This window comes from Nelumbo nucifera, chromosome 6 (genome assembly GCF_055504915.1).
Source record: "Nelumbo nucifera cultivar China Antique chromosome 6, China Antique-T2T, whole genome shotgun sequence".
Taxonomy (NCBI): Eukaryota; Viridiplantae; Streptophyta; class Magnoliopsida; order Proteales; family Nelumbonaceae; genus Nelumbo; species Nelumbo nucifera.
Window position 1 is genome coordinate 56547643 of NC_142654.1, and position 27968 is coordinate 56575610.

Consider the following 27968-nt stretch of genomic DNA (forward strand, 5'->3'; position numbering starts at 1 on the left):
CAGACGGTTCCCTTACTATCGTAGCTGGCCTTGGGGATATCCATATTAATCCATCACTTACACTAAAAAGTGTCCTTCATGTTCCCAAATTGTCCACTAACCTGATATCCATCCAAAAACTCACCCATGACATGAACTGTAATGTACTTTTCTATCCTTCTTACTATATATTTCAGGACAAGGATTCGGAGAAGAGGATTGGACTTGCTAAGGAGAAGAATGGACTCTACTATCTTGAAGAATCATGCAAATCAAATATTGTCCAGGATAAGTTATCTCTGTCATTCCTTTCATCATCCAACAAAGACACCATTTGGCTTCATTACTTTAGACTAGGACATCCATCTTTAGGAGTTCCGAAAACTATGTTTCCCTCCTTGTTTACAGGATTGAGTGTTGAATATTTTCATTGTGATGTGTGTGAATTTGCAAAACACAAGCGTGTGCCCTTTCCAATCAGTAACAAGAGAAGTTCAGTTCTATTCTTTTTTATCCATAGTGATATATGGGGACCCTCCACAGTTCCAAATGTGTCTGGCTCACGATGGTTTATCTCTTTTATTGATGATTGCACTAGGGTCTCTTGGATCTTTCTTCTTAAATCTAAATCAGATGTAAGTAGTGTACTCCCAAATTTTCATAACATGATCCAAAATCAGTTTGGGGTCAGAATCAAAAGATTTAGATCGGATAATGCACAGGATTATTTCAACCAAACTTTATCCCCATATTTTCAAAAAGAAGGGATTATCCATGAATCCTCTTGCATTAATACTCCACAACAAAACGGAGTAGCAGAAAGGAAGAATGGTCATCTACTAGCTGCAACCCAAGCCTTACTTTTCCACCAGCATGTTCCAAAAACCTATTGGGGGGATGTTGTGCTTACAGCCACATACATTATAAATCGATTACCTTCGAGGGTGCTGGGATTTAAAACACCAATGGAAACACTTTCTCAATTTTATCCCGATCTACGTACAACAAATAATCTCACCCCAAGAATCATTGGATGCAAAGCTTTTGTCCATGTCCATACCCATAATAGAGGGAAGTTAGATCCAAGAGCCGTCAAGTGTATTTTTGTGGGTTATTCGTCCACCCAAAAGGGTTGTAAGTGTTACCACCCACCTACTAAAAAATTCTTTGTCTCTATTGATGTCACTTTTGAAGAAAAAACACCATATTTCACTCAACCTTATCTTTAGGGGGAGTCCTTGTCATTCATTGAAGATAATGACAGAGATTTGTTCCCGCTTGGTCTACCTACAGTTTCTCAACACCCAAACTCAACATCCATACCAATTCAATCCGTATCTGCACCTATCGAACCACCTCAAACCAAACCAACTTCTTCACCCATTCATACCAGACCCATGACAGAGAATGATGAACTTTGTGACTCTATGAGATTGTAGGTATATTCAAGAAGAAGAGACCAGGATCCTAATCTTGTGCAAGTTCAAGATTCAACTCCTAATCCTGAGAATGAGGTAAATACAGTTCCAGAAATTTCTTCCGAATTAGCATCTGACCAAGATCTTCTTATTGCCCTTAGGAAAGGCACAAGAGAATCACTAAACATCCCTTATATCCCTTAGCAAATTTTGTGTCATTTAAAAAATTCTCACCATCACATAGGAGTTTCCTAATTAGTCTAAACACCATTCATATTCCTAATACTTTATCTGAGGCATTATCTGATGAGAAATGGAAAGATGCTATGAGAGAAGAGATGCAGGCTCTAGATAAGAATCAAACATGGGAAATTGTTAACCTACCACCAGGAAAAAAACCCGTGGGATGCAAGTGGGTTTTCGCAGTAAAGTACAAGTCAGATGGCTCTCTAGAAAGATACAAGGAAAGACTTGTAGCAAAGGGATGTACACAAACCTATGGTGTTGACTATCAGGAGACATTCACTCCAGTGGCTAAGATGAATACGGTAAGAATTTTGTTGTCACTAGCAGCTAACTTCGACTGGTACTTGGAGCAATTTGATGTAAAGAATGCTTTTCTTCACGGTAATTTAGAGGAGGAGATATACATGGATATTCCTCCGGGCTTCAAAGGAAATCTAAAAGGAAATAAAGTTTGCAGGTTGAAGAAAGCACTATATGGTCTCAAGCAATCACCTAGGGCGTGGTTTGGAAGATTTACTAAAGTTATGCTTGCCATCGGATACAAACAAAGTCAGGGAGATCATACACTCTTTATAAAGCATTCGGATGCAGGGGGAGTCACGGCTCTTCTGGTATATGTCGATGACATAATTGTGACAGGAAATGATGAAAAGGAGAAGGAAGCCTTTAGAAGATGCCTAGTCAGAGAATTCGAAATAAAAGAACTTGGGAGATTGAAGTATTTTCTAGGGATTGAAGTAGCTCATTCTAGAGAAGGCATCTTTATCTCACAACAGAAATATGTAGAAGATCTTTTAAGAGAGACAGGAAAGTAAGCATGCAAACCATCCTCCACACTAATTGAGCCAAATCACAAATTGGGAGAAGCAAATGAAGATCCAGTCGTGAATAGGGAAATGTACCAAAGATTAGTAGGAAAACTTATATATCTTGCCCACACAAGGCCAGACATAGCATATGCCGTGAGCGGTTAGCCAGTTTATGCACAACCCGGAAGAGGTTCACCTACAAGCGGTCTATAGGATGCTACATTACCTAAAGGCTAATCCTGGCAAAGGAATCTTGTTTAAAAGAAATACTGGATTAGCCCTAGAGGCATACACCGATGCAGATTATGTAGGCTCTCCCATGGATAGGTGGTCCACTACAAGTTACTGTACGTTCCTTGGAGGAAATCTTGTGACATGGAGGAATAAGAAGCAGAATGTGGTAGCTAGATCAAGTGCGGAGGCAGAATTCAGGGCAATGGCTCAGGGAGTATGTGAATTACTATGGCTCAAGATAATTTTGGAAGACCTAAAAATCAGATGAGAAGGTCCAATGAGATTATTTTGTGACAACAAGTCAGCTATTAACATTGCTCACAATCCTGTCCAACATGACAGGACAAAGCACATTGAGATAGATAGGCATTTCATAAAGGAAAAGCTGGATAGCGGATTAATTTGCACTCCATACGTCTTAACGAATGGTCAACTGGAAGATGTGCTGACAAAAGGGCTTTGCAGTGTGGCATTCCAAGGACTTATCTCCAAGTTGGGAATGAAGATGCATATTCACCAGCTTGAGGGGGAGTGTTGGAAAGTAGAAGATTGACTCTCTGATTGATTCTCCATAATTTTAGGTCCATCAGTTTAGGAAACATACATAAGTTAGTTTCTTAGAATCATGGGATATCCTAAATCATGGGATATTAATTGGAGAATCTCACTGATATAAAAATTAGTTTTTTAGGAAAAGTTAGTTTCCTATTTTATCACCCTGTAAGTTAGCTCTGTAATTCTATATAAAGTTGTGTATATGCTCCTTCCAAGACAATACAATCAATTCATTTTTTCTCTCAAATTCTCACAGTAATAATGATTGGCATTTGTGGCATAATCGCCTTGGCCATCCCTTTTCTAAGAAACTTGATCAGTTGTTTGCTTCTGGTAGTTTACCTATTTCTGCTACTTCTTTTAAGAATGTTAACAAAGATTGCATTACATGTGGTTTGTGTAAGAGTCACATTTTACCTTTTCCTTCTCACTCTGAGCATACTACAGTTCCCTTTTATTTAATACATAGTGATGTTTGGTTGTCTCCTGTTATTTCACGGTTGGGTTATAAGTACTTTGTAACCTTTATTGATGACTGCACCCATTTTACTTGGGTTTATTTTCTTTGAAAGAAATCTGAAGTTTATTCTGTATTTAAACACTTTCATGCTTATGTTACTACCCAATTTGATTTCTAAATATGTGTGCTACGATCGGACTCAGGGGGAGAGTACTTTGATGAGGATTTTCAAACCTACTTAAAACAACATGGAATTCAATTCCAAAAATCCTATCCAGGTACCCCGCAACAAAATGGGGCAACAGAAAGAAAGAATGAGCATATCTTGAGTGTAGTCAGAACACTTCTATAAGATTCCTATGTACCCTCTTGGTTTTGGGTGGAGGTGGCTAACACTGCTGTGTATCTCATAAATCATCTTCCTTCATCAGTCTTAAACAATTCTTTTCCTTTCCAATCTCTTTTCCACAAACCTCCAGATCTATCTAGGCTTAGGGTCTTTCGGATGTGCTTGTTTTGTTCACCTTCCACCTCATGAGCGCACAAAGCTAACTACACAAGCATCTTTGTATGCCTTTATGGGGTACAGTTCTGGACATAAAGGATTCCTTTGTTATGATCCTTCGGTTCATTGTATTCGAATTTCTCGTAATGTAATTTTCTTTGAGAGTGTGTCCTTTGAACATATTGTAAAATTTCCTACTCCCTCTACTTCCTTGTTGCATAGTTTTAATTCTACAGTTACTTCAAGCATACCAACATCACCTCCACAGCAACTTCAGACTTACTTCAGGAGGCAGCGGTCTACTTTAGTCTCAATGCCCCTCTCCTTTCCACCACCAGTTGCTGATCTAGTTACTCCAACTACCCTAGTAAGTGCACCTGATCCTCCTCTTGAACCTGTTGCACCCACCTTACGTCATTCCTCTAGAATTTCTCGCCCACCTGACCGCTATGGTTTTTCACCAAACCATAGCTCCTTTTTCTGTTGTTTTATCTACTACAGACATTTCCGGATCTTACCAACAGGCTATAGTAGAACCACACTGGAAAGATGCCATGGATTTTGAGATTTGAGCCCTTCTTGAGAATGACACCTGGGATTTGGTCAAAGCTCCACTTGAGATATCTCTTATAGGAAGTCAATGGGCCTACTTTGTGAAACTGAAATATGATGGGAGCCTAGATAGATATAAGGCTAGGCTGGTTGCACAAGGCTATAAATAGGAATATGGGATAGACTATGAGGAGACCTTTGCTCCTGTAGAAAAAATGACTACTATACGACTTTTGATGGCTATATCTGCATCCAAACAATGGATGATTCATCAGATGGACGTAAAGAATGCATTCCTCAATGGGGAGTTGAAGGAAATAATCTATATGAAGCCCCTTCCTGGATGTTGTGTAGATCCACAACTTGTTTGTCGTTTGAAGAAGTACCTTTATGGTTTGAAACAATGTCCTAGAGCCTGGTTTGAGGAGTTCAGATCTGTTACCACTGATGCAGGTTTTATCCAGAGTTCTTCAGATTATTCTGTATTCACCTTAAGGCGGAAACAAGGATTAACAATCTTACTTCTTTATGTTGATCATATACTCATTACCGGGGATGATGTAGAAGGAATTGCTGAACTGCAACGATTACTCAGTGAATCCTTTAAGATGAAGGACTTGGGCCCTTTGATTTATTTTTTGGGGCTTGAAGTAAGCCAAAATTCTTGGGGCTACTTTGTTAACCAACAAAAGTATGTTGCTGATCTTGTTAAACTGGCCAATTTTAGTGACTCCAAGATTGTGGATACTCCATTGGAACTGAATTTGAAGCTCAGTAAAGATGATGGTTCTCCTCTTGAAGACCCTACTCTTTATCTTCAACTATTGGGTAGTTTAATCTATCTCACCATGGCTCGGCCGAATATATCATATGTAGTTCAACTGGTGAGCCAATTTGCGTCTTCCCCAAGACAACCACATTTATGTACAGTTCATCGGATTATTAGATATGTGTGGGGTACTTTATCACATTGGATATTCTTCTCTTCTTCATCCCCCATTATCCTTACGGCTTATGCAGATTCTGATTGGGCTGGATGCCCTAACACCCAACGATCCATTATCGGCTGGTGTGTATCAAAATCTCTTATCTCGTGGAAGTGCAAGAAACAACCCACTATATCAAAATCTTCCTTTGGAGCTGAATACATAGCAATGTCTTCTGTGTGTAGTGAAATTATGTCTCTGGGCTCTCCTACTTGATATACTTAATGAACCATCACCGTCCGTTCCTCTCCATGCAGACAATGTTAGTGCAATCAAAATTGCCTCCAACCCCGTCTTCCATGAACACACCAAACACATAGAAGTTGATTGCCACTTCACCCGTGATCTCCTGACAAAAGCAATGACTCAGGCCCGACATGTATTTCTCGTGGACAAACTGATGCTTATTCCTAGGCATCAGTTTGAGGGGGAGTGTAGAGACAGTGAGAAGATCTAACCAAAGGGCTATTTTTGTACTTTTACTTTTGTTGTACATTTATCTTTTTTGTACTCTTTTTCTTGTACACTAAGGGCAAAGTTGTCCTTTTACTTTCTTTAATATAAATATTTCTTTTAGGGTGTCAACAACCACTAGATGACACACCCACCAAACTGTTGTGTTCTCTTTTTCCTCTCTATCTTTTCGATTTGACTCTGACATCAGGTCCTCTAAATCCTTATAGATATTTTGGAATAGTCTTTTGTTCCTTTCTGCCTAAATGGTACTGATGACTGCAGCAGGAATGGACATCCACACAGCTGAAGCAAGCTTTGACAACCCCTATAACCCCCAACTCCACAGCATCTCCTTCACTGAAGCTGGCATAGTCCAAGCAAGACCCATTGAATAGAGAAAATGATTCCAAATTCTAGCAGAGATAAAGCAGTGCAGAAACAGGTGACTGTTGTCTTCCACTTCTTGACCACACAAACACAACTCTGATCCTGAAGCTGGACCCCTCTTAAATATGTGGGTTAGTTAAACACCTGTCTAGAGCTGTGGTCCACACCAGAGCATTGTTTTTTGAGGGAGAGGTTGGATTCCAGATTCTGGAAGCAGGCATGTCTTCTGAAAAACTTGCTGTCAGGTGAGTGGCAAATTTTTCACGAGGTATAAAAGGGCTACCCAATAAATGACGCTCCCGCCAATGTGGAGTGTGTGGAGGGACAGATGTACACAACCTTATCCCTGCAGATATACAGAAAGGCTATTTCCAAGATGTGCCCAAGGTTTTAAATGGCTAAAGGCGTAGTTGAGGCGTAATGACCCAAAAAGGTGAGGGGTAAGCCTCAAAGTTCAAGGAAAATTAATTAATTTTTGTAAATTGATGAAAATAGCATATAATATGCCAAATTAAAATGATAGAAAGTACACATGTCCATAAACTATAAGTTTTGGCATTTAAGCATTAAATAATATAATAACTAATCAACTAACAACTATAAAATTTTACTTTTCATATAAAAAAACCAATTTAGAAGAAAGGAAACAACTTAGTTGATTTGATTTATAATAATAATAATATTATTATTATTAAAAAAGATCCATTAGTAGAAGAAATGAGAAAAATAACAAACATGAGACATTACATTTAGAATAATAAAAAAAATCTCACTTTATTTGTCCAAAAGAAACCAAGAACTTGATTAGTCCTTTTTGCATTGAACTCTCTTAAAACACTAAGAAAAACTAATAGAGTTTGATTTGCCTTATTGGTTTCTCTTTTTTACTTTTTTTATCTGGCATATAATTATTGAAGTGTTTTTCCTATATGTTTTAAATATAAAAATGTATGTTTTTTTTTGCATTAAATCACTAAGTAATCATTGATACTTGAGGCTCGCCTTTTTACGCCTCAGGCTACACCTCACACCTTGAGGCTTGAGGCTTACGCCTCATTCTGACAAAGGCTTAAGCCTCACATCAAAGTTGTGAGGCTTAAGCCTTGAGGCAAAATCTGTGCCTCACCTCAAGTCTTAAGCCTTTTAAAACAATGGATGTGCCCCATTTATTAGAAATAAGATGTGCCCAAATCATTACTAAGTTGGTTTTACTTTTTCTTTTTAATTTAATTTGCTTATTTATTTATTTATTTATTTTTGTATCTCAGATTACCTAGTTATCTTGTCTGCAGGAAAAAATAGAATCCTCAACAGATGTCCTGAAAGAAATTTTAAAACCTGTGGTTCATGAAGCAGAGGAAATTTCCTGGCCCCCAAGAGATCCTGAAACTCTCATTCTGATGGAGAACGTAATTATTACTTTTTGACGAGTCTTTTTCTAGTTTCCTCCCCTCCCCCTGGCTAGCTAAATCTGTGTAAGCCCACAAAGAACGTAGTATTTCTTTAACTGTATATGTACACTTATTGATCTGGACAAGAACATGTCAGTGTGCCATCTTAACCTGTTTGGATACCCAGATATGTATTGCTTAGATCTCCGGTCCTTTTTTTGTCTTCTTTCTCATCCATTGTATTGACTTATTGCCTAGAGAATTAAAGGAAGTTATGCCTGCTGAATGTTGCTTCCTTTTCATTCTACACTGAAGTTCGTTGTACCTGTCATTGATTTTCAATCATATTTATGCAGTTTAATACTTTTTTGTGGTCTATCAGGAAATAAATCAAAGGGAGCAAGAAGGCCAGCTAGATGAGGGGTTTCTTTCTGAAGTTAATGCTCAATTACGACAAGTGAGTTTTGTTTGTTCTCTCTTGTTTGTAAAATTACTGCCAATTATGTGTTCATGTTTCTCTTGAAGGATGACCTTTATGTATCCTACTTATTTGCTTAATGAAATGCATACAAATAAAACAGTCTTCCCTGCCAATTACTGCCAATGCGTACAAATATTGCAGGTCCAGGAGATTTCAATGTCTAGTATTTGATCTAGGTCTTCCCTGTGGAGTGTGGAACACAATGATGACAGCTGTGGGAAAAAGACAAGGACTAAAACATCGTAGAGCATCAAACATACTCTTATTTTCTAAACTGTAAAGGTTATATTATTATTATTATTATTATATTGATAGATAACAGAAGTAAATTCATTAATCAAACAGCTAAACTGCTCAGACAATGAACAGCAGGCCTACCAAGTACACTGTATTAGACAGAGGAAACAATTCAAACATTACAAACCAATGCTTTACAAAATACAGCCCGGCCCTGGGTTCACCCTATTCTAAATTTTCTTTTCCCACCCCATAAGCTCATAAGCTTATGTGGGACTGCCCAAACCTTGAGAAGCAAGCGGAACCACTGGGTATGGCACTAGAGCCTAAATAAGATACCTCCCAAACTTCGGGTGATCTCAGTTATCAATATAGTTGATTCATGAAACAGGAAAAAAAGGGAAAAAAGTACAATTCACCCTACCATAGACCTGGCAAGATTGTCTACGAGTTGGCAGATCTGTGAATCAATCTGAACATGACATTCACTCTAGAAGCTAGATGTCTAACATTTTTGATATGTGCTTCAAGCTCCAGGGACCTATGGAACCATCAAGAATCCACTCAATGAATACACATAAATGGCATTACCCTTGATACTCCTCCCTGTAGGCATGGTGGACTCCCATTTGGCAGTGGTGGTCTGACTCCGAAAGTCTGGAGAGAATGGCAGTGAACTATGTCGGTGATTCAGAGAGGAGAGAGAGAAAGGGGAGAAAAGAAGGATAGAGGAAATCTCAATTTTCCTCCCCATAATGGGTTTGATGGATGTAATGTTAATAGGTTTGATAAAAGTCTTAACAATGGGTCCCCATATGGGTATGGGGTCCTATTTAATGCAAATAAGCTTTGATTAAGCAAATAGCTGGTTTGAACCGGTTCAGTCTGACTTGGGTTTATGTCGGGTCAGCCAGGTTTATATACTTATATAAATCCACTGTCTTACACTCCCATGTCAGGACCATTATCACCCTTAGATCAATCATCAAAGTCAGCTTGATTGCTCCATCTGGTGGAACCCACTCCTGTATCCTAATCTACCTGGAAGTTAAAGGAGAAGTAACCACCTGCCAACCTTTGACCTCATGGTGATGTGGGAACCAAAGTGGTCCTAAAGTTAAGTGTAGGAATTTTCTATTTCTCTTGAATTTTTCTTGAAATCTCAGTCATAAGGGTAATTTTGTTGTTTTATGTTTTTATGTGGGGTTGGAAGTTATAAGTTGGGTCACTGTTAGGGTTGTTTTGAAGTTTCAGTCATTTTGTCAATATGTTAGAAGCTGTAATGTTTTTCCTCTCAAGTGGGTTTGTAATTATGGTGAATGGTAACCCGAGCCACATTAGTGACCTTTGTATATTTGTTTTCTTTTTTCTCTTTGAGTCAGAATGGAATAAGAAATTGGGTTTTATGCTCTTGGATCCTGTTTTATGTTCTTTCCCTACACCCTTATTCTCTTTTTCTACTACTAATCTCTCTTTTACCATCTATTAGACGACATCAATTTCTTTAATTGGTTCTCAACCTCCAAATAAGTTTCTTTGCTTTCTTCAACTTTATTTGGTTTTTACAAAACTCTTGATAAGAACTTTTCTCTAAAAACCATCCAACTTAGATATATCAGAAAGCCCCATTAAAACCACTTTCTCTATACCAACCACAATATCTAATCCATCACCCATCCATGCAACCCTTTCAGCCTTTTTCTGATTGGTTTGTCATACTTTCCAATATATCAAAAGAATCTTTCTTTTGCCCACTTGAAAATTCTGTGTATGCAAGATTTTTAGCATATTTTCTCTCTCTAAAATCCTATCTTTGAATCCTAACCCTCTCTATCAATTCTAAACCATTTCTTAGACTTATCCTCATTTACAGTCCTAAATCCTAGCATTAAACCCTATCACCAACTGATGGGTGGCTTAGTTGGTACATTTTCTGGTTCGTGCTGCGCTACTCAACGGGGCCCCTATGGGGGATTTGGATGCATCACCAAACATCAATAGTTCTCTTCACTGTTTCCTTTCTTTTCACAGCAATCCCCAATCATTACTATAGGAAGGTTGGCTTTTCATCCCACATCACATGGCCAAAGGTGAAATCAGTAAATTTGTCCACATTTGGAATCCAATGGACAACTCTACCTGTACAAAGGCAACCATGATCTCTGTCAGAAATTTTACCCTTTCTCTCCTCTCAAATGCTCCATATATATTCTCTTTTTCATGCCCTCTTTTGCGGAACTTCAGAATCCATCAAACCAAGGGGTTCAGCAGGGACTTCCAAGCCTCTCTAAGAGGATGGCCGAGTCTTTATGGACCCAAGGATGCATATGTCACCCTTCCGGTGGCATTCTGAATCTTCAATTATCCTCTCAAAGTCTACCAAGAAAGACAATATAAGATCAGGGCAAAGGGAAAGAAGCTAAGCTTTCAATAAATTGCTAAGCTAATAAGACATCTTTCTATTGTCCCTGAAAATACATTCAATTGATTGTGTTTCTGATAGAGCACTAGTTAAAATTGAGTTTAACAGCACACTTACTAAGAAGCTGTCACAAGCCTAGCTGGGGGAGTGTGAGCCATTGTCATCGGAATAGAGAAAAAATGGTGCTCAACAAAAAGGTTTTACATGTAGGTTCAAAGACTTGGGGTTCAGAATATCAAACATGAAAACAAGATAAGAACAACCTGAGTAGTGAAGTCTGCCATGTCAGTGAAGCCCATGTTTATTGTACAATGGACTTGGGTTTATAGCTAATCTTCACCTGCTAACAACTAACCTCTGATTTTTTGCCTACTCAGAGAAGGGGTAAATGTTTCTCAAGTACAAAGCTAAGCTCATGTGAATAATGTGCTTTGTTTGATGGATGGTGAGTATTTTGTGTCTATTGAATATGAGCAGTCCTAAAGTAGGACAGGCTGTTTCCGGCAGTTAGAACAGGAAAGTTTCACTTCATATACATCAAGCCATTGAAGAGTGAAAATCCAGGAGGAACGTAGTAGTTGAAAGAAAAGCAAACAGTGATTTAAACATTTACAGGGATTTGAGAACAATTAAATGCTTAACAAACTGTATTCAAGTGTTTCATTAATTGGTTGTCACTTAAACTTAATTCAACTAAAACCTATCCCATGTATCATGGGAGCAAATCAACAAAAGAAGGTAAAAGATGTGGATTTTCTGTAGGAAATGAAAAAGCTGAAGACTATGGTGTGATGTATTAGGATTGTATCCAGAGATCCATGTCTTACTGCACCACTTTCATGACTCAATTTCTCTGTCTTGGTATCAAATGTATGAAGAATTCTTCATTGCATTTTAAATTTGTTTTGTACCCTGTTTTGAATGCTATACTGTTTATAATTGAATGATTGATCAAAGTACTGATCTTTTTTTCAGTGATTTGCAGGCAAAAGAAGATGAAGATAAGCCAGGCCTTGAGGCAATGTTGCAAAAAGTCCTACAACTATATGCTTCGAGAGTTCTTTCTAAACGTAGTTATGCAAAGAAAGGTATTTGACTTAAAATTCAAATAATTATATGAAATAGTCGGGACCTTGGTGGTATCTCACTATCACAATGTATTTCAACTTGGTGAATATATTTCACTTACCCATTATGATTACAAATATTTCCTCCATGATGGTAGAGCATTGAGACAATACATTGTAGGATAGTGTGTATGCCCTCAACTCCAATTGGCGTATTGTACATTATCTTTGTTATGAATAAAAGAACATTTATTTCCTATGTCATTAGTTTGTTCTGCTGAATCACCCCTTAATTCATATTAGTATTATGTATAAGGCCATTTAGTTATTACAATGTGGACCTAAATGTTTACAACTAGTGGTTAGACATGGGGAGTCTATCTTGACAATGTTGTCATTCTCACACTACCCAAGGTAGTGGAGCAATGGGTCTCTGCTACTCGGGTTGTGACCTAAGGGGTGAGAATGAGTGTTTACAAGAAATATTGAACTAGACCAAACCCAATGTGTTCCTAGACTTTGTGGTAGGTGGAACAACTGGATGTTGCTTTTTATCCCTAGATTTGATGTTGGTATTAGATTGAGTATCAGACTTGTCTACCTTTGACATGCCAACCAATGAGATCCTTCGTAGGGTCAAATACCTGGGTACATTGGGGTATTAAAGGATGGTATGTCAATTGATGATCAATGTGATAGGATTTGCTACTATGTTAAAACATTTTTTCTGATAAATAACTTAAATTTTATTAAAAAAACTTGAGGTAAACTTTACAAACATCCATTAGAGAGACACAAGGTGCTATCTCTCAATAAATAAAATCAAATTACATTTGTGCTAGAACAAATGGACCTATTCACCCCTTGCTTAGCCAGAGCATCCGTCATCCCATTTGTTGATCTCCTCACCAATTGTATCATTAAATTCTATTTTCGGTAAGCCTTTTAACCTTTTTCATTTCACTCTTGTAGCACCAAATTATGGAATCTGGATTCTTTAACCATTCCACCACCACTTTTGAGTCCCCTTCGATCACCATGTTTACCAAGTTCAGCTCACTAGCGATCTGAACCCTTTGTATTGCAGCAAGCAGTTCTATATTCAGAGAGTCATCCATACCCACAGGGCTAGAAAACAATGCTACAAGTTTACCTTCTCCATCTCTCAGAACCCCTCTTATTCCTGAAGGGCCTGGATTACCTCAGTTGCTCCCATCAAAGCTCTTTTAACAAAACCTTCAATTGGAGGTAACCAATCAACCTCCACTTTGTCCTTTCTTGACAAACTTTTGGCAACTACCCAATTTCTCCATATATCATCGAATGAAAACTGGGAGAACAACTCAATTAAAAGGTTAGAGATGAAAAGAAGAAGAAAAAAGGAGGAGGAGGTTTTGTCAAGAATATTGGGTGTGTTATTGTTCATACCTAGAAAACTTACACCAAACATATTATGCAAAATTACAAAGAGGCCCTTGAACAGGTACCCTAATACAAAAAACATAAAAGGACAAAAGTGCCCTTACACTCTTAACACTCTTCAAGCTAAGCTCATGCCCAGCTTGTTCAAATTGTTGTCAAGCTTTGATTTGGGGACACCTTTAGTATGACATATCAGCCAAATGATCTTCAAACTTCACAAAAGGTAAACAATTCTTTCTACTGGAGACTTTTTCTCTAATGAAGTGTTGATCAACCTCTATATCCTTCTCTAATGAAGGATGGTGGGCTGTGTTTATAACAGCATGATTGTCATAATATAATATCACTTGAGTATCAATCTGCACTCCCATTTCTGTCAATAAGTTCTTCAACCATAACAAGTTGGAAACCCCATGAGCCATAGCTTTGTACTCTGCCTCTACACTAGGTCAAGCCACAATATATTGTTTCTTCTCCAAGATATAACATTACCACCTACCAAGGTACAATAGCCAGAAGTAGACCACCTATCATCAATAGAACCTGCCTAGTTAGCATCAGAATAGGGCTCTACCTTCAGATGCCCATGATCAGAATACAACATTCCTTTTCCTGCACACCCCTTCAAATAGGCAAGTATTTTATTCATTGCTTGCATATGAGACGATCTAGGCATATGCATATATTGGTTGACCACACTCACAACATATGATATATCAGGTCTAGATAGACACAAGTAGAGAAGGCGATCAACAAGTCTTTGATACATACCTTTGTTAGGAAAGGCATCTCCATCTTCAACACCCAACTTATGATTGGGATCAATTGGAGTTTCAACTGGTTTACAATTCAACTTTCCTACCTCCTGAAGCAGATCAAGGACATATTTCTTTTGAGAAATATAAATGCCCCTCTTTGACCTTGCAATCTTAATCCCTAGGAAATACCATACCAGAGATTTCCAAGGTCCTTAATTTCAAATTTAGTAGCAAGAAAAGACTTCAGTTCATCAATTCTAGAGATATCGTCCCCTGTGATAACATTATCATCGACATACCTTAAAAAAAATATGATCGACATATAGTATCAACATAGTCACTTTTCCATTTACTCTCCTAATAAACAAGATATGGTCAGCTTGAGATTGTGAGAAACCAATTTTTAAGACAACTTTTCTGAATCTATCAAACCAAGCTCTAGAGGACTGTTTAAGGCCATAAAGGGATTTCTTCACACGGCAAACCTTTTTTCACTCCCAATGATGTTCACTTATGTAAACCCACTTACATCCAATAGGAACTTTGCCTTCTGGGAGAGAAACAATTTTCCATGTCTGGTTTTTTTCAAGTGCCTCCATTTCCTGGTTCATAGCATCTTTCTAATGAGAGAACTACACTGCCTCAATAACACTGTGAGGGATAAAAACAAAAGCAATGGAAGAAATATAAACACAATAAGAGGGTGATAAGATATCATAAGAGACATAATTTGAGATAGGCACATGTCCCTTTTTCTTTACGAATCGCAATAGGGAGGTCAAGGTTAGAAGCCACACTAGGAAGTGCAATAACAGATTCAACACAAGCATAAAAAACAAGAAGAGGTTCAGAATCCTAATTACTTGAGTCTGGGAAGTCAGATTGTAATGGACATTCAATCGTTGGAGTCATCCTCTTTTTCCATTTGACGAACCACTGGTGCCAAGACCAAGGAATAGGAGGCACAGGAGGAGCACTACTCCACCACGGGGAGGAGGAGAAGAGGAAGGATTGGCAATATTAGTTGTAGTCGAAATAGGAATTGAAATACATAAAGGAGTCTGATATTCATTGGAACTCTCCCCTTGAAGAGAAGGACGAAAGAAGGAGAAGAAAGGAGTAGACTCAAAGAATGTGACATCTTTGGACACACCTAAAGACCTTAAGAGGAAGATGGAAGGCATCCTCATCAGTAAAAAGAAGCTGATGAGGAGATTGGAGATGAAGGGTTCGCGAGGGAAGTCTGTTAATAAGATGTACCAGCTGTTTGGGCAACATCCCCCCCAAAACCGAAAACCAAGTTGGGACATGCATCTGGAATAACAATCATCTAGAAACTTCAATCACATGTCTGTTTTTCCTCTCTGATACCCCATTTTGTTAGGGAGTATGAGGACATGAGCTCTGGTGAATTACTCCTTTCTCTTCAAGGAAAGTTTGTAAGTTCTTCTCAAAGTATTCCTTGACATTGTTAGATCTGATAATCTCAATTTTCTTCTCAAACTGTCTCCATTATATTGAAGAAGCCTTTTACAATTAAAGGAACTTCATCTCCGCTCTTCATCAAATACAACCAAGTATACCGCGAGTAGTCATCAACAAAGACAATGAAATATTTATAGCCACCCATACATGGAATAGAATAAGGTCCCCAAATATCAGTATGTATTAAATGAAAGGCAACATTACTTCTTTTGTTATTTGCAAAATATGTGGTTCTACATTGCTTTGATAGTTGACAAACTTCACACTGTAGACCATAACTAGACAAGGACTCAAATTGACTAGGAAACAAAAATTTCAAAGAACCAAAAGACACATTCCCAAGACAGTGGTGCCACAATTTCAATTGACTTAGTTTCTCATCATGTCAGGACTCAAACTGACACATTAACCCTAACTTTGGAGACTAGTCAAGAAGATAAGCTCCATTGGGTTCATATCCACTGCCATTCATCTTCCCCATACTCAAATCCCGTAAGACACAATGAGATTGGGAAGAAGGTTACAGAACAATTATGGGACTTTGTAAGTGAGCTAACAGATAAGAGATTTCTATGCAATTATGGAACATGGGGTACAAAGTTTAGAGAAAGGTTGTTGGTAAGTTTAACTTCACGCAAATCCGCGATTGGGGTCTAAGATCCATCAACAATGGTAATCTTACCTTTCCCTAAAAATAGTTTATAAGTGGTAAAGTAGGAAGGCATACCAGTCATATGATCAATGGCTCCTATGTTAATTATCCAAGAGCTAGAGGGTGAGGCATGACAAGCAAGTGCAATACCTAATTTTGCAAAGGCCCTAAAAGGTGTATGTGAACCAGTAGATGTAGGCAACCTACCCTTTTCAAGATGGAGTAAGATGACTCTCAATTTTTCCATCACATCAGAGGTGTCATGAGTAGATGCCTGAGCAGGAGGATTTACCCCAAGCATGAGTCTGAGAATCATGAATAGCTGTAGCAACATGAGTATTTACCCTCTTTCCAGTTTTAAACTTCTCACGCATCAGGTGGGGATTTAGTTTCCAACACCTATCCTTGGTGTGCTCTGTCTTCTTGCAATATTCACAAAATACCTCTTTAGGTCTACCAGAGCTACATTTGAGCTTTGTGGATAGACCTGTTCATGGGCCGTGTCGGGCCGGGCTCAAGTCGGCTTTGCCTCTTTATCAACAGAAAATGTGTAGGCCTGAGCCCGAGCCCGAACCGACCATTGGGCCTAGATCTTGAGCCCGATCCTGGCCCTTATATAAAGCCCGAAGCCCGAGCTCAAGCTCGAAGCCCGGCCTATACACAAAATGTCTTATTTTCAGTGTACTTTTATAAACTAATATTATATTAATTTAGTAATAATTTAATAAATTAATAAACTAATTTGTATTTCCTAATAGTAAATTAATATTTATTAATAATTTAAGAAACAAATATTATATATATATATATATATTTATTATATATAACATAAATGCTTTTTTATTATGTGTAATAGTATTGGGCCAGGCTTGGGGCCGGGCCGGGCTTATTTGAGAAAGCCTGAGCCCGGCCCGAAAAATGACTATGTTGGGTATTTAAAGCTCGAGCCCGAGCCTGTGGGCCTAAAATTTTGTCCAAGCCTAAAAAATAATGGGCCAGGCTGTCGGGCTACTTGGCCCATGAACAAGTCTATTTGTGGACACAAAGAACAATGTGCTTACCTACAAGTACTTGCATCATAGCATTCCTCCTACTCTCTTCATTCTCCACAAGAGAATATGCTATGGAGAGTGGCAAAATATTAAAACTAAAGATGTGTTGCTTGGTGAAGTCATAATCAACATCCAGCCCAACAAGAAAATAAAAAACTCGGTTTTTCTCAATGTACTTGATGTATTGTTCATCATCAACAGGATCCTTCCACTCCAAAGCCTCTAAATGATCAATTTCTTCCCAAATTGATTGTAAGGAAGAAAAATACATGGCCACCGATTTCTCCCCCTATCTCATGTTACATGCTTCTCTTCACAACTAATAAATTCTAGCAGTGTTCTCCGCTTGAGAATAAGTTGCAGTTAACCTATCCCAAATATCCTTGGCCATTGAAAGGAACATATAGTTATGGGCGATGTGTGGCTACATAGAGCATACAAGCCATGACATAACCACCAGATTATCCTGCTCCCATATGGAATGATTTGGATCTTCGGGCTTCGACTTAGCTTCCTTACCAGTAATAAACCCAAGTTTACCTCTTCCATTGATTGTAAGCTTAGCTGATTGAGTCCATTCAAGAAAATTTGTTCCATCAAGTTTTATAGTAGTAATCTGCCCTCCAACATTGTCATTACTTCCCGAGAGGACATAGGTAGGTACACAAACATCTCTATGTGAGTCCATCGATCACATCCCCTCTAAAAATATCTTTCTCACCAACACCACAGTATCCCAACACTAGTTGAACATCCAAACACGTTTCCCACAAGGTTAAACACGGGCAATAAAACTAGGAAAAATAGGTGTTGGCAGCAAAATAGGGGAAGGAAAAAATTTCCTAAAAATATTTTAGGGCTCCAAAAAAACTGGGACTACTTCCTGCAGTCTTAGAAATTTACCACAACTCAAACACAAGAGGTTTTAATAGCAGCCAACCCACCATATGAACATGCAAGCCCTAAGCTCCAAATCTGGATTTTTTCGCCAATTTTATCCAATAAATCCAGGAAAAATATAAAACAACTTCAAACCACCATGAAACCTATACCAAAATTCCTCTAAAAACAAGGCGCATCAACGTTCATCAGAAACACGCACAGATGCCACCGACTGTATGGGCTGCTAATGTCAACCAGCGGCATGCTTACGTCAATAGGTCTGTCTATGAGTCATGATCAGCAATAGTTGATTTCCTTGATCTTACAATGCTCTAATACCAAGTTAAAAGGTTAGAGATAAAAAGGAGGAGAAGAAGAGGTTTTGTCGAGAATATTGGGATTGTTACTGTTCACACCTAGAAAACTTACATTTAACATATTGTGCAAAATTACAAAGAGCCCTTGAATAGGCACCCTAATACAAAAACCACAAAAGGACAAAAATTCCCTTACACTCAACTGCTACGTGTTCAAGCCATGTTCAACTCTACCAACAAGGATGGTTTCAAGCCACCCAAGGTAAGTGCCTCCAAAAAGATTGCTTCATCAATCTCAAAGATCACAAAATCAATGGTGGTTTCCCTGAAGAAATCCACCAAAGCAAGGGCTAAGGCTATTGTCCCTACCCAAATCATGATAGGAACCATTCTAGTGAATCTGCTAGTTCCTCCTACATACCGTGTTGTAAGGCTTACTTAATTGTTACTTTATAGCTGCTGTTAGTAGGCTGTTGGACAGTTACAGTTACTTGTTTTTTCTTCTTTATTTTTTCTTATTATTTTGATTCTAGGATATGCCGCCAGGGGCATACTTGTAATTTCAGATTCTTTTATGAAGTTAATATAAAAAGAAAACTGGCGGCAGCCAGTAGACACTTTTTTCTCTCAACCGTACCTCTCTCTCTCTCTCTCTCTCTCTCTCTCTCTCTCCCAATCCCCACGAATCACCACATGGTATCAGAGCTGGTTCTCTGGGTTGAAAAAGACCTACGATCCCTCCTGCCCTATCCTTAAAAGTGTTTGGACGTGGCTGTTTCTGCAGAAACCCTAGCAGTGTCTGGCGGTATTTTTTTGGGAAACCCTAGCAGTTTCTGGTGGCAGCTTTTGTGATTTTTTTTTCCTGGCCGTAATAGCAAGAAAACCCTTGTTGGAGAAGGGTGATGCTGGTGCAGACTCCTCTGTTCGATGCTGATTGGGCAGGAGCGTGGATGATAGAAAGTCCACTAGTGGGTATTGCACATTTGTGGGAGGAAATTTGGTGATCTGGAAGAGCAAGAAGCAAAGTGTGGTAGCAAGGTCAAGTGCTGAAGCTGAATATAGAGCTATGGCACATGGGGTGGCTGAAGTCCTTTGGCTAAAGAACCTTCTAGGGGAGCTTGGAGTTGTTGTTCATAGTCCTATGCCCCTTTACTATGACAACAAGGCTGCAATAAACATCGCCAGCAACCCAGTCCTACATGAGAGGACCAAGCATATTGAGGTGGATAAACACTTCATAAGGGAGAAACTGGAAGAAAGGGAAATTTGCATCCCTTATGTCAACTCTAAGGAACAACTTGCTGATGTCCTTACAAAGGGGCTTCCGTGCTCGCGGCACAATGAGTTATGTGGCAAGCTGGGCATGATAGACATCTTCAGCCCAACTTGAGGGGGAGTGTTGTAAGGCTTACTTAATTGTTACTTTATAGCTGCTGTTAGTAGGCTGTTGGACAGTTACAGTTACTTGTTTTTTCTTCTTTCTTTTTTCTTATTATTTTGATTCTAGGATATGCCGCCAGGGGCATACTTGTAATTTCAGATTCTTTTATGAAGTTAATATAAATAGAAAACCGGCGGCAGCCAGTAGACACTTTTTTCTCTTAACCGTACCTCTCTCTTCCTCTCTCTCTCTCTCTCTCTCCCTCTCCCAATCCCCACGAATCACCACATACCGGTTATGATGGTGACTATTTTTTGTAGAAAAATCTACTCCTAAAGCCTCTACTAAGGCTACAAAAAAGGAAGAGACTAGATGTTCCTCCATCTACACAATTGAGGCCTTGGGTAGTTGAACTTGGAAGTTCAAGTGGGGAATTCTTCCTCTCATGAGAAGAAAGTCATTTTTAATCAGAAGTCTCCTACTCTTACTAAAGAACTTCCGCAACAATCTTCAATTACTATTTGTAAAATAGGTCCAAGAGACCTCCAAAGGCTAGAAGCCACGAAGTAGTGCTCCCATTTCCCTTGTTTATTTTTCTATAGAAAGATTAAAGAAAGAAAAGTCATGCATGGAAGCTAAAAAATGGGCATTCATCTTTGGATACATATTTTCTGAACAAGCATGCCTTTACTTTGCATCAGGGGCATATACCATGCCCAATGAAGAAGTTAAGCCTTATGAAGGCCCTATCACTCGAGCAAGGGCTTGATTGTTGCAAAGTTCTGAAGACATTTCAAGTTCAAGTTTGACTAGTGAGTCTATCACTTCAAAAGTTAATCCAATCCAAGAAGATTATAAATCTTCAATTCAGGAAGATGAATTTGTGGATGAAATAACATCCCACTTACAAGAAGTGGTCATGTTCTCAGGAAAAGACTTGGAACCAACTTCTATGATGGTCATGGTGGCCAGTACTTCAATTTTAGAAAAACAATTTCAATAGATGCACCAAAAGATGTAAAGAAAAAGGATGCAGAAATTGCATCTCTTGTTGCTCAATTGGCGGCTCAAACAAGTACACCTACTAGAGAATTGTCTCAATAGGCAACATCAATTTCCGCTCTTACTCAAATAGATCCAAAGGCACTTATCACAAAGGGAATAAAGGAGTTCCAGGTGTCTCTTATGCAGCCAGTACTTGGTTTCAGGAAACCATAGCCTACCCATTATGATACACTCCCATTTCCTCTAGGATATCAGAAGCCTAGTTTTGAGAAGCTAGATGGAATAAATGGGTCTCATGAACATTTTGGCTCATTTTTGTTTTGCATGTGGTGAGTCAATGATGTTTAACACCTTATTAATAAGGTAATTTGCGCAATCACTAAAAGGAGTGGCTTTTACATGGTACACACAGTTGGCACTAGGATCAATTATCACATGGGATGATATGCAACGTGCTTTCTTAGCATAATTCATTGGCTCAAAGAGGAAATTTTCTATCATAGATCTAGATGAAGCAAAACAAAGGCCAAATAAAAGTTTAAATAAGTTCATTACACGCTGGAGAAACATGAATCTTCAATGTGTTGAGTAGTTAAAGGAAACTTCAGCAGTACAAATGTGTGCTAATAATCTCTTGGGAGAGACTGCTACTTTTATAGGTATTGGTGAATCACAGTCATTTGATGTACTGGTTTCCAAGGTTAGTAATGTTGAAAGTTAAAAGGTTGTAGTAAAGAAACCTAACCTACCTCTAGAAATGAAGAAAAATAGCAAGAAGCCTACAGTAAAAGGTGAAGCAATGACCACTTTTGTTAACCTCAAGAAGAAAGATAAAGGAAAAGGGAAGAATTCATCTCAATCCCTAACCCTTAAAGAAAAGAAATATTCATTTGATAATGAGGATGTGGAAGGAATTTTTGAACATCTCTTAGCGGCGAAGGCAATTAAGTTGCCAAAACCAAAGAGATTATCTATGGTGAACAAGATGAATGATCCAAAATATTGTCAACATCATAGGATGGTCAGCCATAATATCAAGGATTGCTTCATTCTCAAAGACATCATTCAGTCAATAATAAATAAGGGAAAAATTGAAATCGCAAAACCTCTTGTAATGATAACATGTGGGTTTTAAATTTAGGCCCAATTAAATGTCCAATACAACCCAATTAGGCTCATTAAATTTAGACCCAATTAAATAGTCTTATTCAGTCCAGTCAGGATCATTGAAAGGGCTTAGACAAATGTTCAAGGGGATAAATAAAAAGAATATATATGCCCAAGTCCTCTTAAACACGTTAAGAGGTTGGGACCACACCTAAAAGGGGTTAAATGAAAAGAAAATATAGCTCAAACCCTCCTACACACATAAAAAGAAAATATAAGCCCAAATTTCTAATAGGCTTCCAAATTCAGCCCCTTCTAATATTTCCAATTCAAGTAGACCATTAATACCCTCAAGGGCCCACTTGTTGTTTAAATTTTAATTAAAAGCATCAATCAATTAAAAAACAAAAAAGGGAGGGAAAGGGAAATAAATCATTTCCATCTTTGGATGCTATGTTAGAAGAAGCAGAGTCCCTATCATTCAGGCTATAGGCACAATTAGGTCCTAGTCACTTTAGGTTTCCAATGCAAGGGAGTTTTGTTCCACTCTTCGCTTCATAGAAATCGCTCTTTGTTGTTTCTATTGATACAAGAATCCTATTCAGATTAGGGCTCTTCTATTTTCAGCCAAAAAACAAAAACTAATTACATCATTATTTTTGTGGAGCAAAAGAATCCTTTTCAAGCTACGGCTCCTCCACAAAACCTACCTTAAACAAGATTCTTACTTTATGAACCTACAAAATAATCATCTTGGTCAAAACAACTTAGGATCAAGATTTAAAGGTAAATCAAAGGTGGTTTGATAAAATCAAGGAGACCTGCTTCAACTGGGATTCTTCAACTAGATTTAAAGGTAAACCAAAGGTGATTTGTGATTAACCCTCAAAATATTCAAATCAAATCACACAATTAATAAAGTCAAGCATAATGAAATATAAGGATCTTGAGAGTCCTAGTTGGACTAGGATTTCTCAATTTAACGAGAGTTAATATGAAGCCTCATCAAATCAATCTAGTAATTAGATTCTATCAGATTTTGTTTGATGAGAGATACTCTAAGAGCCCTAATTATAGTAAAACTTCTAATTTAGGCTCAATTCCATTATAATAATAAAATTTCCATAAGTTTTGATTCTAATCACATATTTGAGCCTTGTAGGCCCATTATTTTGGGCTCACTGTGCTCAAGGTGGCACTGTTGAAAGTAAATTTTTAACAAGCCCGGATAAACTTAAAATTGTTTATAATTCAAGTAAATAGGTTGGCTAGTGTCCTACATAAAAACATCAAAACTAAATGAGGTGTCCTATATGGGTGTTCCCTCTCTTTAAGTGGAAAGGCGAGGTGTCCTTCACATAGGGGGAGGGGGTAGATGCATAACTACCCCAATCCCTATTTAAGCTCCTTAGAGGGAAACTGAAGGTGTCTTTGGAGAAAATTGTGTCTTAGATCAAACCACTCTTAGAGATTCTTAAGAAAAGCCAAAGTAAAGAGAGAAGAAAAGCAAAGGTCTTGTAAAAGGGAAGGGGAAGATGGGGAAGAGAAAAGGAAATCTTACTAACACAGGTTGGTTAAGGGAAGTCCTCTCTATAAATGCCTCTTATATGTGTCTTTTGCTTTCATAATATGTATCCTTATTATTGCTTTTGTTTTACTTCTAATAAAGGAAATAGAGTAAAAAAAAAAACATCTACGGCCAGGTGCTTTTACTTGGTTGATTATGGTCCCTCTATCAAAACAGGTTAGGGATTAAACCATCTATAGTCTTATTCCCAAAGGCTGATTCTGGTTCCCTTCCTTTGAAGATGAGATAGAGGGATAAAAAACTGATTACAGTCAAATAGCCAATTTTACTGACTATAGTTCCCTTCTCGTAAACAAAGTCAATTTTACTGATTGACTGTGGCTTATTGTGATGAAAGGAGTGAGAAAGAAATTTGCTTTGTAGAAAAGAAAGAGAGAAATGTCTTGTTATAAAGTTTGTCGATTGTATCTTTCTGTTTCTCATTCTCGTACACTTGAGGTATGTAAAGAAATGTAAATGAAAATTTCTTTTCAAGTACTGTATTATTCTTTCTTTTTTGTTGTTCTATATGTTCATTTCTCTAAGTCAGAATCAAAAGGTGTTTTCTACTTTCTTGTAGAGATGTAATTAAGGGGAGCAATCTATACGATTCCTTGAATGGGCCTTATCCAAAAAAACAAAACAGACAAAATAAGAACTCAATCATTTGACTGAGTGAATTATGTTACATGAGAATTTCTTAAAATTTTCACACCAACAGTAGTATATCTCCTAATTTATCTCTTCTGTTTTTCTTTCTTTCTTTCTTTCTTTCTTTCTTTTCTTTTCTTTATTTTTCCGGTGAGGGGGTGTTGGCTGGTAAAAGCTGAGATATGTGCTGAAGCCTGGGACTGTCAAGCACAAGGTAGTTAGTTTTCTCATCTATGTTGGTTATATTACTCCAAAAGAAGAACAAATCTCAGTTTGTCTTGGATAGAGATAAATAGCCTATTTGGTCTGGACTTCTATGTAGGTGGATTTGGATGCCCAATAATGATTGAAGTTGATTCCTTCATGGTCATTGAATCATGCTTCAATTTTTTCTAATCCTTCCTTCCTATGCTGTTAGTGTGTATAATTAATTATATTTATAGATGTGATATTTCTTCAATGAGGTGAATGACAAGTTCTAAAACTAGTAGGAAAGGAATGATATAAACGATAATGTTGTTGCGTATAGTTTAACTTTGTTTCTTAGATTTTGCATTTGCGATCTTTCCCATTTTTGTCTTTTGCTGATTATTAAGTTTAAAATGTAAAGGGTGCTGTATAATTATTAATGTTGAAATGTTATCCTACAGATTTCCCATTTTCTTTTCATTCTCTCAGATGAATTATTTATGCAAGCAATAACTTTTCGCCTCCTAATCATACATTTTATCATCCAATACTTGTAGCTTGGTCACTTGCCCACATGTAAATTTCTTTTGTATTAAGCAAGATAGGTAGTTTTTATTTGTTAGACTGTTTACTCTGGATTGGTAGTCTCAGTTTATATTTCTGGAACAGGAAGTAAAGTTTTAAAGGCTGAGGAGTTTCTTGAGAACATAATCAGAGGTACTATTTCTGTCAAAGTTCTACTCTAAACTATTAAGTTGACTAGTTTCAGAAGAATGTAAACTTGTCAAATTAACAAGTGGCCTGCATTGTCAGCTTTTATATAAATAAAATGTTCTCTTTTCACCCATTACTTGTTTGTGTGGTTTATCTATCCATGGAAACTCAGCATTGATCCATTGAGTTAATTCCAATTTCAGTCATAATTTTCTTCCCAGAGAAGCTGTCCATTTGGCATTTTCTCTTGGTGGGTGTGAAGGAAAACCTAGCTCCTATAAATTGGCATTAGATATTGAACTCCATAGCAATTAAGATTTGGATTTAACCAGAAGTCATGGGACCATTCTTTGCTTACCTAGTGCTGGGTAACACATGCTTCAAAATACACACAGTAATCATTAAGGCAGAACTTTTAGAGAATTTCCCTGAACTGGATGTTTCATCTTATCAGTTCTTTTTGGTAGGTGAACTTTTTTTATAAATTCTTTTCTCCTTTCTGTATTGTGTTTTAGAAGTTGAAACTGATGTTGCATATCCATAAATATACCAGTAGAGGCAGAGATTGGCTGGGTTTGGGCGGGTGGTGTGTAGGTTGTGGTACAACCCACCCATTTAACCCATCAACTCATTTAACACCTATCTAAATAGAGGCTAAGAGCGTGCACCCAACCCAACCTTCACCCACCCACTGTAACCCAACTCAATCAAGCTAGATGCAAGCTCCAATCTATCTCATTTGAAGTTGACCCAATGCATACAACTTACCCAACCTAGCCCATCCCATAAATCAATCAAATGGATGATTCAACCCATTTCTAACCTAGGTAGGTGGCTTGGGTGGGTTATATGGGTTGGATCAGAAATTACTCTAAACTACCAAGGGCTTAAGGCCTTATCTTTTGATGAAGAACAAGGTAGTACCTAGGTGGACCAAAGGGTTAACCTATCTATATTAATATTAGCATGAGCCTCGTGCAGGAAGTGATGTTTTTTTATTGTTCTCTTATGGAAAACTAGTGAGGGAAAAAATGAGCCGTACATAATGATTCTACGTGCATGTATATATTTGAACCAAACATGTGATGGATGGGACAGCTTGAATCATGGGGTTGGATCAGAACTTGGTTTTGAAAATTTCCTTGTTTAACCAAAAGATCTTTAATGCGTTCAAGAACTTCTAGCCATTCATCGACTGTGTTTACGGTTTGTCTGGTGTAATCATAGAATTACTTTTCTCATCAACGTTAATAATGTGTGTAACTGGATGAGAATGTTGGGTAGTCAAGAAACATGTCCAAAAAAATGAGTGTGACAGAAATGCATATGCTGAGATGGACGAGTGGAAAAACTAGAAATGATAGGGTCAAAACTGAAGCCATTCGGAGGAACCTAGAAGTATCTCTAATAGGTGATAAAATGAGAGAAAGTACACTAAGATCGTTTGCTCAGATGCATAGAAGACCACTTACAGCAGCCATAAGAAAAAGCAATCTGTTACAAGTTGAAGGGGCTAAAGGGCTAGGGGCAGACCAAAAAGGACATGGGTCGAAGTAGTAAGAAATGATTTAAGCGCCCATTATTTAATAATGGATGTGCCATTACCTAGAGTGGAATGGCTACACAGGATTCATGTAACCAACCCCATATAGTTGGGATAAGGCTTATGTGATTATGATGATGATCCAACTGGATGAGGTTCTTCCATGGTGTTGCTAAACAACCATCTTTTTCTTTTTCTATTTGTGCTGCAGCACCTGAGGAAGAATGGAATAGGCTGCTGATAAATGGTCTCACTGTTGGCAAAGGAGAAGTTTCCCCAGATGAATTCTATGCTGTCATTAAGAAACGAATTGAGCGGATTTTGATCCGAACAGTAAGACCATTCAACAATCAGGTTACAGCAATTTCAAATGCTCCTGCATTGTTGATGTTGTTGTAACTTTCTTTTTTTGGGTGCAGGAAGGGGGATCATACCAGCAGCGTATTCTGGTTGAGTATGTAAAAGGTATCCAATCAAGAACAGAGGAAATCATCCAAGTACTTCAAGGTAAAACACAATGATATACACAGTTTGGAATCGAATGCCAGACAGGCCAAGGCCTTGCAATTGTTCTGGAATTTGAATGTGAAAGTGAATTGTCTTAAAATTTTGGAAGATGAATTACACACTATCAAGGAGCCAGTGGGCCAGGAACTTAGTTGAGAAAATATGTATCCATTTTTCTTGGAGAATCCATTTGTTGGAAATCACTCCATATTTGTATTATATAAGCAATACAGGTGATTACTGATTAGCTGATGATGTTTCATATGCAGCAAAGTTGCAAGAGATTATTATTAGCCATCTGTTTATTGCATTCCTCCAAAAAGGTGCCCTGTTTTTTGTGTTGCTATTTTTTTGCTAATTTTTTCCCAACCAGTATGTCAGAAATAAAGGCATTCCGATTAGCTGAACCAATGATAATGCCCCACGCCACTGACGAAACTTATGGGGCTCACACAGCCACACGGAAGTTGAATGGTTGTGGGCCCCATGCATTTTATGATTGGTGTGGAGTGTTATTATAATATTATTAGTTCCACAGCCTGCAATAGCTT

At 37.9% G+C, this 27968-nt stretch overlaps 1 protein-coding gene across 4 annotated transcripts in view; it reads left to right on the forward strand.

The window, feature by feature from the left end:
* Nucleotides 1-27714, forward strand: part of LOC104602014 (uncharacterized) — a 59368-nt gene extending 31654 nt beyond the window's left edge. Inside the window, exons 6-11 of one of the 4 annotated variants that reach the window (XM_088890248.1) lie at nucleotides 7865-7996; nucleotides 8361-8435; nucleotides 12104-12206; nucleotides 25323-25370; nucleotides 27122-27243; nucleotides 27330-27714. In XM_088890248.1, coding sequence (XP_088746374.1) covers nucleotides 7865-7996; nucleotides 8361-8435; nucleotides 12104-12206; nucleotides 25323-25370; nucleotides 27122-27243; nucleotides 27330-27431 — 582 coding nt within the window. In that variant the 3' untranslated portion in view covers nucleotides 27432-27714. The remainder of the gene's footprint in view (nucleotides 1-7864; nucleotides 7997-8360; nucleotides 8436-12103; nucleotides 12207-25322; nucleotides 25371-27121; nucleotides 27244-27329) is intronic. The other 3 variants (XM_010265551.3, XM_088890249.1, XM_019198570.2) reach the window with 3 other exon arrangements.
* The last annotated feature ends 254 nt before the right edge of the window (nucleotides 27715-27968 follow it).